Below are 14,322 nucleotides of genomic sequence, written 5' to 3'. Positions count from 1 at the left end.
TGTCAGTAGAATGCTTCCACGAGCTTCTTCCACCTTGCCTCTGCTTGGTGCCAGCATGGCAGCAGTCCCCAAATCAGAAAACCCAAACCGGTATACACGTACTTCTTTGTATAATAATTTACCGCCACATCATAATGCATAAGCAAAACTCCACTATTCAGTCCGGTTTGGGCCATGTCTCGAAATGTAGATCTCCGTACAGGTTGGTATGGGTGCACGCATGGAAAACTTGAAAACTCGATCCCTGATTCCGATGCCTTTGATGTTGAAAGAACGAAAAACAAGTATTAGCTAGTTTTCACTGACGCCGGTGTCCTTCGTCTTCGCGAACTCGAGGTAACAGGTTGACTTCGCTTTGCCGCTACTGAGTATTGCAGCACTGAGTCACTGTTGTAGTTATCATTTTACCCCTCAACACACTAGGCTATCGACTGCGTTTGGTTGTGCTGAACGTGTAACCGTTCGTAGCAGCAACAAAGACTCAGTCAGCAATTACTGAATACTCGTGAAAGATATGGACAGTGTGTATGTTTGTATGGGCGTTCTCCTGTTACTTGGTGCAGTCACCGGGCGGCCAAACCACAAACAACAGCGTGTGGAAGTCCACCATTCTCACAGGGAAGGATCCATCGCAAGAAGGCGCCACGACTCCGCACAATCAGAGCGACGTTATGGAAACGGCAATAATAAGTTGTTCGTGTGCCCTGCCTTCCTTGTGCCAGACCGAGTTGCTGCCCAGAAAGCTATGTTCATGCATGCAGAGGAATGGAAAACAGTTCTGGAACTCATCACTAGCAGTGATGGCGGGTACCATTTCCACGAGTACCAACTATTCAACCTAGCGATTGAGGATGCACAATCTTTTGCTCAGTTCTTCAAGGCACGACCGAACATTACGGTCTCCATCGAAGTAGGAGGATACCTTTGTGATGGGCAAAAATCTGCGCAAAACGCCTTGCAAAACTTGCAAAACTATACTTCGGCTGGAGGCAGGATTGATCAATGGGCACTGGAGTCAATATTCTCACGGACCATGCGCGGATGCGCCGGCAAGATCAAAACGTTCCAGCAAGTGGCGGACCAAGCGGCATTGTATGTTCAGGAGCTGAAGAAAGCAATGCCTCACGTGCAGTTTGGCGTGATTGATGCAGTGCCGCACTTCTCGGCGGGAAAGTATCCTGCAAGCAATCAGACACGCACCAATCTAGGAGACATCCGGGATGCTCTTTCCACACTCAACAAGACGCTAGCTGGCATTGGCACGAAGCTGCAGTTTTACTGGGCTGACTGTCCGTACGAATACAGTGCAGCGTTTGCAGGGAACGTTGGCTATGAGAAGCTAGAGTTCATTGCAAACTATACAACAAATGAGCTGGGCATACGGATGGGCAAGATCTTCAATTCCGAAAAGGGAGGTGAAACATCGAGCAAGATGTTCTATGACCGGTCCTTGGAAGACTACCATAGATACATTGCTACTGGAAATTCAGCTGCATATACAAGTGATGTGATTGCTGAGAGCTGGTACAAATTTCCAGCTGACGTCATTCCGGAGACGGATCCCTACACATTCATGTACACAGCAAAGGCTATTCTCCAGGCAGCCGCTGACCATACACCTCCCCGCTACAATAGACAAATGTTCAGGAAAGGACACCAACTGTGAGCGATTGACGTGGAATTGTGTGATGAATTATTTGTGTCCCTGCGCTCTACTTCGTGTTAGGTACCTCCTCCCGTCCATTGCCTCCTTCTACAACCTTTTCCTGCTGGCCTGCATGCACCCCGTACTTACCCTCACGTACTCACATTGGCCTGGGTAGCTACTTGTGCGTCCATATTTGCCATAGCAACCCTGGCCGTTTAACTAGCTCTCTTTCTCTCTCTCTCTCTCTCTCTCTCTCTCTCTCTTTCATTGTGTAGTCGTTCGCCTTTCTCTCCATCTCCTTAATAAATGTCGTTGTGCCAACTACCTATTCCTTGTTCCATTGTGTCTGGATTTATAGCAGAAGTTGATTTTTCACAGAGGCAGTGGGCTTAGGTTCTGCGAAAGTGCACAATACCTGATTCAGGCAGAGCGGTGTACACAAAGGCACACGTTCGTTGTCTGATGATTGGTTCAGCCATGACACTCTGAGTCGCAACGGAATTTGCCAAGGTTTTGATTGTGTGCCTTTGTGGAGTTGAGGAATTTGCCAAGGTTTTGATTGTGTGCCTTTGTGGAGTTGAGGAATTTGCCAAGGTTTTGATTGTGTGCCTTTGTGGAGTTGAGGAATTTGCCAAGGTTTTGATTGTGTGCCTTTGTGGAGTTGAGTTTTCGACATTTGGAGAGTTGTAGCGACTCGTAAAGTAAGTACAAATTGCACGGCCTGGTTTGGCATCCTGAGTCAGGCCCATGACTGCGGATGCAGGTGCGGCAGTCAAGCGCTCCATGAACTCAGTGCACGCTTAGTGCGGGCAACTGAAATTCGACCCCCTGAGCGGTGCGCTCACATCGCAAAGACACGGCACAGGATTGTAAAATTATGGAATAGAGACCACTAGAATCAGTGCTGCAGTCGAGCACGCAAATCAGGGGTTGGATTTCAGTTGCCATCGGTATAGTTCATGAGTTGACAACCTCTTCCTTCCATAATAATATTATTACTTCAAAATACGATCAACACGTACGAATATACATTTATATGAAAATTAGTCCTAAGAAGTGTAGCGTCACTCCACAATAGAGTTGCCATAGCAAATTACAATTCACAAACCCGAACAACACCATCCTTGGCTTCACTAGATTCTTCAGCTCTGATATCGCTATATTTATATTGTGGAGAGAGCTAGAGAGAGGAGAGATTTTTTTTACAGTTCAATCCAATTTACCACGGTTTAACCATTAATTTTGTTATTCTTGAGTGATCCAATGCTGGCAGTGGAACGGCCCGAAGTCAGATGCTCCTAGCGGATTCGTGTGCGTATTTCTTTTCCGCATTTGATGGAGCCATTTGTCCTTCCTGTGGTTTCGATCTCCCACACACGCTCTATCCACTGTGTATAGTAATACTTGTCTTGTAGCAGTTTGGCACAGTGCACCATTCTCCCACTTTTAGATGACTTTTGGTCAGATGATCTGGATGGTAGGTGTTCATGATAAATTTTTATTGAGCTCAGCATAGTACATAAGTGAGTTTGATGATGCTCAGACTCATCTCTCTTCTTTGAAACCTTTCGCAAAAAAATAGTTCAATACCTGTGCCTGTAGATCTACTGTGGGGAGTCTATAGATCTAGTGGAAGAATAGTCAGAACAGGATTTTCATCTAACACTGGAAATTCTTGCGGAACCTGACCGAACGTATTCCTGTTTTGCCACCGGTCCATATATAGTAAGTTTTAGTGTAGTTCAGTGGTCACAAGACTTGCTGTCAAAATAATGTGTCACGAAATTTTCACGTGATCTGAAAGGGTCGGCGATGATTGTAAAGCTAGCTTGCTTCCCTGTCTCGGCACCGCTATTTGTATAGTGCATCTTTTCAATGACATTCGGACTCGAAGGAAGATTTTTCATTCAATGCTTTACTTGTAGACTGAGTCTATGAGTCATTCTAGATGGTGTCGAAGGAATATTGTTCGTAAATATAGTCGGTCATCAGTTTGAACATTCAGCTGGGACGTAGAGTCTACGTCCCGGACAACAAATTCAATGGAGCGCCTGCTGACACTTTCCCTGGTACATACGGCGATGATTTTCTTCTTGCTCGTCCTGTCCGCTACGATGTGTATGTCTGTGGGTAGAATGGAAGATGCAAACGAAAACAGTGACCCGAGACGCGATCATTTGCATCGCCTTGAATTGACTGCTGGTGCTCATGGTGACCTGCGGCACAAGTCACAAGCGAAGAGATTGCCATGTAGAGCTGCGAGTGAAGAGCGGCAGTTTGCCAACTGCGATAACACTAATATTGACCTCTACAAGTTGTTCGTCTGTCCTGCATTTCTGGTGCCTGGTCGAATACGGCGGGAAATAGAGATGTTCTCATCACCGGAACAATGGCTAACGGTTTCGTCTATGTTGGCTGAGAGTAAGGGAGCATATCACTTTCATGATGGATTGCTTCGGATTCTGGGTCCGGGCGAGGCGAAGATCATTGCAGATTTCTTCAAGCAGAGGCCCAATATTTCAGTTTCCATCGAGGCAGGAGTGTACCTTTGCAATGGAACAGACGTAGCACTTACAGCACTGCAGGATTTGCGCAACTATACATCGGTGGGCGGTCGCATCGACCAGTGGGCGCTGGAGTCGATCTTCTCGCGTACAATGAGTGGCTGCGAAGGCAAGTTCACAACTTTTCAGCAAGTAGCGGAACAGGCAGTGGACTATGTTCAAGTGCTAAAGAAAGCAATGCCTGACTTGGAGTTTGGTGTGATTGATGCCGTGCCGCACTTCTCCGCTGGTAAATATCCATCAAACAACGAGCCTCGTGTTGATTTGGGTGACATCCGAGACGCTCTATCCACGCTCAAAACAGCACTGGCTGGTGCCGGCACAGAGCTGCTATTCTATTGGGCAGACTGTCCATATGAATACAGCTTGAATCTGCCGGGTAACACTGGTTTTGAGAAGCTGGCTTTCATTGCCAATTATACAACCAACGAGCTTGGTATGAGAATGGGCAAGATCTTCAACTCGCAACAGGGAGGCAGTGTGTCAGACAAGATGTACTATGACCGGTCATTGCTTGATTACCATGCTTACATGAGTACTTCCGCAGCAGCAACAGACACCAGCGACATCATAGCCGAGAGCTGGTACAAGTTTCCAGCGCAGGTCATCCCCGAGACACAGCCGTATACATTCATGTACACAGCTAAAACTATCTTGGAATTGGCCAGGAATCACACAACACGGCCGTAAACACCGGAGTGCTACTGCGGACCCTTTCGTCATCGATGATTCAATATGCGTGTAACATTACTTCAATGTGTAGAGGATCTGAGCGTTTGTCCCACCAGTCATCGGTATGATGCCAGCAGGCTACTGCAGCACTGCATTGCAGACATACGATTTCCCTGCCCTGTTCACCTCTCAGCTAGGTTGGAGTACGGTCGCTGCAGTAGCCTAGTAAGGTTGGAGTACGGTCGCTGCAGTAGCCTAGTAAGGTTGGAGTACGGTCGCTGCAGTAGCCTAGTAAGGTTGGAGTACGGTCGCTGCAGTAGCCTAGTAAGGTTGGAGCAAACTATTAAAGTTACTTTTAAACATTTGGCTGATCCCGGTCTCACTGCTGATCCCGGTCTCAATGCTGATGGGCCAGGTCCGAAACGTTGGTGTAATGTAAATTTTGAATTTGAATCGCAGTGAGGAGACCATTTTTTGGAGTTTGGAGTTGAGAAGTGAAGTTTCCTACTTGTAAAATGATCCTCTCACCTAGGCTAATGAAATTCATATGCACCTGTGATCTGTGTGTGTGTGTGTGAGGGGGGTGCGTGTGTATGCGTTCGGATGCCTGTGTGTGTGTGTGTGCGTGTGGGTGTCTGTGAGTGTTTATAAATTATATGTGTGTGTGTGTGTGTGTGTGTGTGTGTGTGTGTGTGTGTGTGTGTGTGTGTGTGTGTGTGTCTGTGTGTCTGTGTGGGTGTGTGCATGCATTCGGATGCATTATATAATTATGTGTGTGTGTGTGTGTGTGCGTGTGTATGCATTTGTATGCCTGCTGCTGGGCGTATGCAGTCAATGTATTGTGTGCCTGCACCTGAATCTTTTCCTCCCATTCAACACATTCCGTGACTGTGCTGCCACCCTTATTTCCCATTTGCTCTGTAGTCATCCTGCTCATTTTTCTTCTATTTTGGTTTTTTCTGTTTGGCACGCATGAGCAGTGCTGAAACCGAGACCCTTGGTCGGTTTAGCTGCTCTTGCCCCGCCTCCACTGCTTCGGCTGCCATCCCTATGTGCATCTCTGTGCGTTTTTGCCCTCGTTTGCACCATGATGGTTTGTGGTTATCTTGTGAAAAATGAAAAATAAATTAAAAAATGTGTTCATGATTTGGAGTGCAGACCTACGTGTAAAGTTACAAGGTCACATGACTTGTAATAATCGGCGATGTTGAGATAGTCTTCCATGCATGAGATTAGTGTAGAGTCTGCATTATCATCCTACCCTCTTTGCCAAATCCGGGCCGCGTCGGGGGTCTTGGTTAGGCCCTGGCGGATAATGCTCGAAAAGGTGACAGATTCTGCTCGAAAACTGAGCAGTGAAATTGGCAGAACCATACAAACCTTATGGCGGGCAATTCCTCGAATTCTGCTCCATTTCTTTATCCACATACCAAACGTGCATGAAACTTACCAGAAAAGTACCGAATTCTGCCAATTTTCTGCCGGCATCGTCCGCCAAAGTCTAGTCTTGGTCCATTGCTATTACATGTATGTCCAGTAGGGTCCTAGGGGTATAACGCTGATCACCGAACTAAGCCCTGATGATGGCGTGGGACCCTCATCATTGAAGGCCTCATTCATTGTGACTCTGTGACAGTGTCCCGGATTAGAGATGGTGGTTGACAACTATTACTTAGATGTAGATGTGCACTTCATTGGCCCCCAGTGTGATCATGGTGATCCAGCTATGCTGGTCAGTACTACATCATGTCTACACAATTATGTTCTGAGTGAAGGTCGACGACGAATTCAATGGTGAGCACCTGGTATCAAGTCAAGATCTAAGGGACAGTAGAGCGGAACATCCTTCATGCCCAAAGAAGAAGTCTGGTCACAAGCTAACATCTGTGCAAGGAGATGCCATGCTGTCTCGGTGTCTGCTTCCTCTTCCTGCTGTGTACCAGGTGTACTGGTGTACTGTACTACAAAAAAAAAACGATGTACCTCTCCTACGGGCTCTAGCAGATCCGCGGCCACGAACTGGTGATGGTAGATCTACAGTACTTGCATGGCATACCATGGCATACGCGTTCCGACATCAGCGTCTGATCGTCCGCTCAGTCCACAGCTAGCTAGCTGCTGACGTGCCCTTTTTTGGCCTGTTAGCTGTTGGCCAGGATCCAGGGAGATCTACGTCTTCATTGTTCGTAAATCGCACCACATTGTGGCAACATGTCATCCGACCGTTGCTGTAGATCTACTGGCTGCGTTTGTTGTACTCGTGAGTCGTGTTGTTGTACATGTCATGTCTCGAACTTATCACCGGGATCAGCTGAGCTAGCACCAACAAGTGACATCCACTAAAATGCTGTGGTGTAGATTATAATAATTATTATTTGTAGTGCATGCAGCAGTCAGAGACTCAGAGTCAGTCGATTTTTGTCATTTTGTGGTGAAGTGGAGAAAAGAAGAGGAACGTGGATTTTGTTGCTGACTGAGTTGCACTGAGTTGCAATCATGAATACTCTCGTCTTGACGTTGCTGCTGTGTCTGGCAGTAGGCAACCCGGCCGTCTCCGGTACGGAACCGGGATTTCGCACAGCCATCACGGAGAAAGGATTCGACTACGGTAGGTTCGTGCTGCACTAGCCTGAACTGTTTTTATGTCTGGAAATGGAATGAAATCGGTTTGGACCGAGGTGGAAGATATTATTTGGGTGATTAGCCGTTCAGCACGGTTGTACCATGGCGGTTCTAAAGAGCAAACGTTGTTTGCTGGGTCGTGTATATGTAGAGGAACGCCGGCACACGCTGGCACCAGACAGACGACATGTGCAATGACAAGGCGGCGAGTGAAAGTAGAAAATACTGGCAATGAGTGGGGAAAGAGGCAACGAGCCTGTCAATACGTTTCCTCAAAATCGAAAAGTGATGACGAAGTGGGGCAAAAAGAGATAAGAAAACTGAAAAATCAAATAAAAAGAGTAGAAAGTGGAAAAAACGGAAATGGTGTGTGTGTGTGTGGGGGGGGGGGGGGGGTAGAAGACACCCATGTTGCATCTGGATGTAGTGGAGATGCGGCCCTTACACTACCGAATGTCGGCAAAGGTTTGGACTTCACATTGTATGTACAGTGCTGCTCAATGTAATCCGATCAAGCAAGTGAATAGCACGCCGGGCGCTGTGCAGACCTAGACCTGCGGATGCTGGGATGTGAACTGGGGCAGGGCACACATTTGGTTGCCGCGATCGGAATTTATTCTAACAGCGCTGTACGTATATGTGGACTTCCAGCCGGCGTACATAAAACGTTACATTGCACTACGAGCACACACTGAAATACAGCACCGGGGCTTGAAATGGCTGTAGCACATCAGGCTGGAGTCATCACAACACTAATCTTATCGATACACATAGCTCTGTGGATCCATGTACCGATGCGCACAGTGTACCTTTGAAGTACATATGCAGTGAAACGAAACCTGTCTAAGACGACCGCTCAAGGGACCTGAACTGGAAATAGCATCCCTTGGTCCTGGTTGGTGCAGTGCCGGGTCTTCTTGGACAGGTGGTCACCTCATCCGAGTGGTCACCTCATCCGAGTGGTCACCTTGACTGGTTGTACTGTAGTTACATTAACTTCAGTGTGCACTTGCGTCTGCTTCAGCACGGTCATGGTACACCTGCAGTATTAGCGTCCAGGTAGGGAGACTACTTGAGACCGTATTAGCCTGACACGATGTGATGTGCGTTTCGTCGCCGGATTTGGAGGCTGTGCATGATCCAAGGTGTATGGAACACAAGATCACAACCGTAAACTAAACCTGCCATGCCATTTGCAAGCATGCATAAACCGACCCTGCTTGCTCCAAGGGCAACTGGAGGGGGAGTGAAGCCCACATCATGTCACACCCCACTCACCTGTGTAGTCTTCCTAGCAGCTATGACTCCTTGATGGAGCACAGCCAGGTATAACCGATGCAGTACAAGGAAGTGAGGCTGATAAGCCAACCACACAATAGGGTGGCACTTCTGCTGGATCCGGGAGTCGAGGGGGGGGGGGTACTTCTGTCTGCTGGCACTGACGAGAGGATGGGAAGGGGGGGGGGGGGGGGCAGGGGGGCTGCATCAGTACAGAATGTGAACTTGTTGAACTTTCGATTCAGAGTTGCACACTCGCCTATTGACTTACTTGGAGCTGTAAGAGTATTTTTCTCACTGCTTTTCTTCTATTGCTTCATTTCATTTTTTCCTGTTTCAGTGAGATCGGTAGGCATTCCCATGTTGGAGAAGCAATTATCTGGTATGTCTATATCAGATCAAAAGGGCAAAGCCAGTTCACCAATAGGGAAGATCGATTACACAGTGTCAAGGTCAGCATCATGCCACCATACTGTTGTGTATAGTGTTTGTCGCCGTATTGTCCCATGGCTGCTTTGTTTCTTGCATGCCAGTCGTACATTCAGATATTGTGTGTGTATGTGTTTGCGTGCGGGCGTGTCCATGTGTGTGTGTCCATGTGTGTGTGTCCATGTGTGTGTGTGTGTGTGTGTGTGTGTGTGTGTGTGTGTGTGTGTGTGTGTGTGTGTGTGTGTGTGTGTGTGTGTGTGTGTGTGTGCGTGTGCGTGTGTGTGTGCGTGCGTGTGTGTGTGTGTGTGTGTGCATGTGTGCGTGCGTGTGTGTGTATGTGTGTATGTGACTGACTTTTCTTTCATTCTCCTGGGTGGTTACCAACAGCCAGTGTATGCCGGAGTATGTGGTGCGGTGTGTGTGTAGAAAAAAATAGAAAAATGAAAAATAGGGATTCATTGGCCAGAAAAAGTCACTTCAATCAGCTGTGTGGTGGATACCAGGCTAAAAATAGTGGCGGTCAATTCATCAGCCTTGCAAGCTGTTGAATGGTGTAATCCCAGCACAAGTTGCTATGTCTAACATAGCTGTTCGCTATCATCGCTTCTGCGATGGGCATGTCTGAGGTCTGAGGTGTGTATGTGTGTGTGTGCATACATGTATGTATTCGTAATGTATTCGTGCAGGGGGGGGGGGGGGGGGGGGGGGGGGTTAATACGATTATGCTGGGACCAGACGAGATTCATGAACACTCTTAGCACCTGCTGGTGTTACAGTTTTGACAATTGAAAACCAACCCAATGAATGGTATTGAGTAGTATCAAAGCAGCCTAGGCTCATCGCCCTGCACACACTATTCTGTGCGATGTGCTCGATTCCGCTTGTCATGCATGCTTGACTTTCCACAACTGTATTTGATCCTCATGGGTTTGTGTAGGCATGGAATTCATTTAAAAGTGAAATTTAATAATGTTGGACTCCTGCTGTGCAGTCTTCGAAATAACACACTTCGGGAGGTTCGAGTGTCTCGAGCAGCTTTCATTGCTTTCCCAAATTACCACGCTGGTCATTACAATAATATAGTTGTCTGATTACCTATGTATTCCCGGCCTGCAGCATCAAGGGTGGTACGATGTCCATTCCGAAGTCCTCCATTACCCTGGCATCGAGCAGCGGTATTACCATCTCGGCATCGGATGCGTCGCTAGCTGTGAAGGCCGATTGGCATTATCGCATGGAATCGTGGTGAGTTTGGCATGACCTTCTAGAACCTCATAACGGTTCCACTAGCATTGTTGCTGTAATTACGACCAGCAAAGCTACCGTGTTTTCGGGAGTATAAGCCGCACTGGTGTATAAGCCCCCCCCCCATTTTTTTGCCACGAAATACAGACATCTATCCTATATATCACCGTTAATTTCGTCATCGGAGTATAAGCCCCCCCCCCCCGTTTTTTGGGTGAACTGTGAGTGTTCGAAGTGCGGCTGTTACTCCGGAAAATACCGGATGATACCATCTTGCAGTGAGTCCTTTCGATTTTGCCCACGAATCGATGTTGAATCCATTCATGAATCGATGTTGAATCCATTCATGAATCGATGTTGAATCCATTCATGAATCGATGTTGAATCCATTCATGAATCGATGTTGAATCCATTCATGAATCGATGTTGAATCCATTCATGAATCGATGTTGAAACCATTCATGAATCGATGTTGAATCCATTCATGAATCGATGTTGAATCCATTCATGAATCGATGTTGAAACCATTCATGAATCGATGTTGAATCCATTCATGAATCGATGTTGAATCCATTCATGAATCGATGTTGAATCCATTCATGAATCGATGTTGAATCCATTCATGAATCGATGTTGAATCCATTCATGAATCGATGTTGAATCCATTCATGAATCGATGTTGAATCCATTCATGAATCGATGTTGAATCCATTCATGAATCGATGTTGAATCCATTCATGAATCGATGTTGAATCCATTCATGAATCGATGTTGAATCCATTCATGAATCGATGTTGAAACCATTCATGAATCGATGTTGAAACCATTCATGAATCGATGTTGAAACCATTCATGAATCGATGTTGAATCCATTCATGAATCGATGTTGAATCCATTCATGAATCGATGTTGAATCCATTCACGAATCGATGTTGAATCCATTCATGAATCGATGTTGAATCCATTCATGAATCGATGTTGAAACCATTCATGAATCGATGTTGAAACCATTCATGAATCGATGTTGAATCCATTCATGAATCGATGTTGAATCCATTCATGAATCGATGTTGAATCCATTCATGAATCGATGTTGAATCCATTCATGAATCGATGTTGAATCCATTCATGAATCGATGTTGAATCCATTCACGAATCGATGTTGAATCCATTCATGAATCGATGTTGAATCCATTCATGAATCGATGTTGAATCCATTCATGAATCGATGTTGAATCCATTCATGAATCGATGTTGAATCCATTCATGAATCGTCCCTGGCTATTCACATCACCCCACGTGACTATAGGGGGAATGGATTCCGCACCGGTTTCAGGGCTCATCATGAGATTAAACCACGAGATTCCATTCATGAATCGATTCGTGGCAGTAATCGAGCGCACCCACTGCGAGTTGATTGCGATTCCAACTTGTGTGAATTCCAGCCATACTGGAGATACATGAAAGCATGCACATGTGTACGTGCCAAGTGACATGTTGTGTCATTGTTTCTCGCTGGGTGCAGGCCACATGTGTCGGACCACGGCAGCTGTGATATTTCTGTCTCTAGTGTTAGCCTGACATTCAACGTTGTTCTTGGTGAGAATTTGGCCTGCCAGATCGAAACTTTCTTGTTTAAGCTGCTACATGTATACAGTGGTCCCTCTATAATCCGGCACCATTTGTGCCACGGAAAATCTGCTGGATTAGGGAGGGTGCTGGATTAACAAATCGGATTTACTGCTGCAATATGCCTGAAGAGGACATTTTGGCTACTGAAAATTGTGCTGGTTTATCGAGGGTGCTGGTTAGAATAAAGTGCAGGATCAGAGAGGGACGACTGTATACCCATTTTGCAGACAAACTCGTTACCTGTGTGTACTGATGCGCTTATCCAGCACAATTGAGCGCACGTACTGTGCATGGCTGAACTTGATTCATAGTTCCGAATGTAGATGGGATTACGAAATTATAGGCAGCCATTTTCAATTCGTAGAATGACTCCATTGTGCCTATTTGCCTGGCCAAGTCGCGTGGTTTTCTTCATGCCTAAAGGATAAAGCGGCTAGCCGCACGTACGCCGATCATACTCTTCAGAATAATGGCTCCAGGGTATTAGCCTGTTGTTGCTATCCAGTTTGCCAGAGGAACAGTGTGATTGACTCCTTATTCACCACTCGTGACCATTTTATGCAACAGTGTATGTTTTCTATCGCGTCTTCATCTCCAGGGAAGGATAGCAGTGGGCATGCTACAGTATCGGCAGGATCCTGTCATGCTGACATCGGGCACATGGATGTGAAGTTTCACGGAGGCGCAAGGTACATTGTGGATGCCATTGCTATTGGTATTGATTTATTTGAATTCGGTATCTCAACAGTACAATGTACAACTTGGGAAGATCCAAATGACATAGATACATAAACATAAAAGTGGAGTAGGTGCTAAAGCTGGTCATTTTATCTATTGATATAGATATACCGTGACAACGCCATCACCATGGTGACAATGGCAAGTGATGTGCTGATGGGAATAATGTCAGGCTCAACAGGCATGCAGCCCGTATGGGGCACGCGGGGGGGGGGGGGTACGTGCACCGCCCTCTAAAAAATTCGACCTACATGTACATCCGGCATGCACGTGCTGACCATGATGACATGCACCAGCCATCCTCCACGTATAGTACAGCTGATACAATACTTTGGTGAAGCGGCCGAGCACCCCCTAAGAGGGGGGGGGGGGGCAGCTACACCCCAGCTCAATGAATGACCCCCCTGCACACACACACACACGCGCACGCATGCACACACACACACACACCTGGTCCTGGTAAACACTGCCATTACGGCCACGTGTCCGCTTGCGGGGCCGACGACATGGAACGACGAGCGACGGCATAAAGCCGGCAGTCTGCCAAGAGATCAGGGACCATGTTCAATTGGCACGACGAGAGAGAGCCACCTTTGGCAGCTATGGATTTGGAATCCACGAGTAGAGCGGCAGCACTGACCACAGGCCCCACAGTGGGCCTTGCAACATGAGAGGGCGGAGGAGTCGTCTGAGCAGCAATGGTGGACACCGCTGCCCGGCATGGAGCCTGAGACGATGTCGCGGAGAGCGTCTGGGAGATGGGGCACTTGTGGACCGCCAAGCCCCCGGCACTGCGGAACCAGCGCTTGCAGGAAGAACAATACACACACACACATACACACACACACACACACACACACACACACATATACTACTACTACTACTACTATTGACAGCTGCCAGGATTGGCCACGCCGCTCCCAGATGGGAGGTACTGTCAGAGAGGTTAGGGGGGAGGAAGGCAATGCTCCAAGTGGCGTTCCAGATCTTGCCGCCTCCGGAACCGTCGGTTGTGGCCCACACACACATACACACACACACACACACAACCTCGAAACAACAGCTACGCCAGAATTGATCGGCCATAGGCGGTGGCTAAAGGGGATTTCCAGATTTACCACGAGCAGCCTACAGATGTTAGGCGACCACAGCCAGAACACCAGGTACACGTGTATAGTACTGTAGGACGTCAAAGAACATACAGGCTAGAATTTCACCAAGCACGGCATACCGATAATACAGTGACTCGTCTGTGCATAGAATGCAGTGCATGAATCTAAAAACAGCCTAGGCTAAGAGGCTGCCGGTCAGACCCCCCCCCCCCCTCCCGTTCTTGAGCACCTGCCAGTACTGTAGCATGGCTACTTTATAACACTTAATTTATATACGCATAAATAGTACACCGTAGGAATGCATGGATAGCTGTGCGCATACTCGCACTGCCTTGGTCTTCTTCTTCTCCTTGTGAGACAATGAACACTGATGATAACTTAC

At 47.2% G+C, this 14,322-nt stretch overlaps 2 protein-coding genes across 2 annotated transcripts; both read left to right on the top strand.

The window, feature by feature from the left end:
* The first annotated feature begins 3,518 nt into the window (after positions 1-3,518).
* LOC135809688 (uncharacterized) lies at positions 3,519-6,030 on the top strand. The gene is made up of 2 exons (XM_065323097.1): positions 3,519-5,114; positions 5,214-6,030. Exon 1 carries the CDS (start codon positions 3,691-3,693, stop codon positions 4,900-4,902), a length of 1,212 nt encoding a protein of 403 aa, XP_065179169.1. The 5' UTR covers positions 3,519-3,690; the 3' UTR covers positions 4,903-5,114; positions 5,214-6,030.
* Positions 6,031-7,175: 1,145 nt separating this feature from the next.
* Positions 7,176-12,779, top strand: LOC135810830 (bactericidal permeability-increasing protein-like; the record flags this gene model as incomplete). Its single annotated transcript, XM_065324257.1, is given in 5 exon segments — positions 7,176-7,492; positions 9,125-9,236; positions 10,330-10,458; positions 11,984-12,057; positions 12,689-12,779. Coding segments are annotated over 5 exon segments (518 nt in total), but the record flags the coding sequence as incomplete, so codon positions are not given.
* Between the last annotated feature and the right edge of the window lie 1,543 nt (positions 12,780-14,322).

The sequence above is a fragment of the Sycon ciliatum genome, chromosome 2 (assembly GCF_964019385.1).
Source record: "Sycon ciliatum chromosome 2, ocSycCili1.1, whole genome shotgun sequence".
Lineage (NCBI taxonomy): Eukaryota > Metazoa > Porifera > Calcarea > Leucosolenida > Sycettidae > Sycon > Sycon ciliatum.
Note: the sequence above shows the minus strand (reverse complement) of the source record. Positions and strands in the feature narration are given on the sequence as shown.

Coding starts and splice junctions, on each gene's coding strand:
- LOC135809688 (XM_065323097.1), top strand. CDS start 3,691: ATGGAGCGCCTGCTGACACTTTCCCTGGTACATACGGCGATGATTTTC.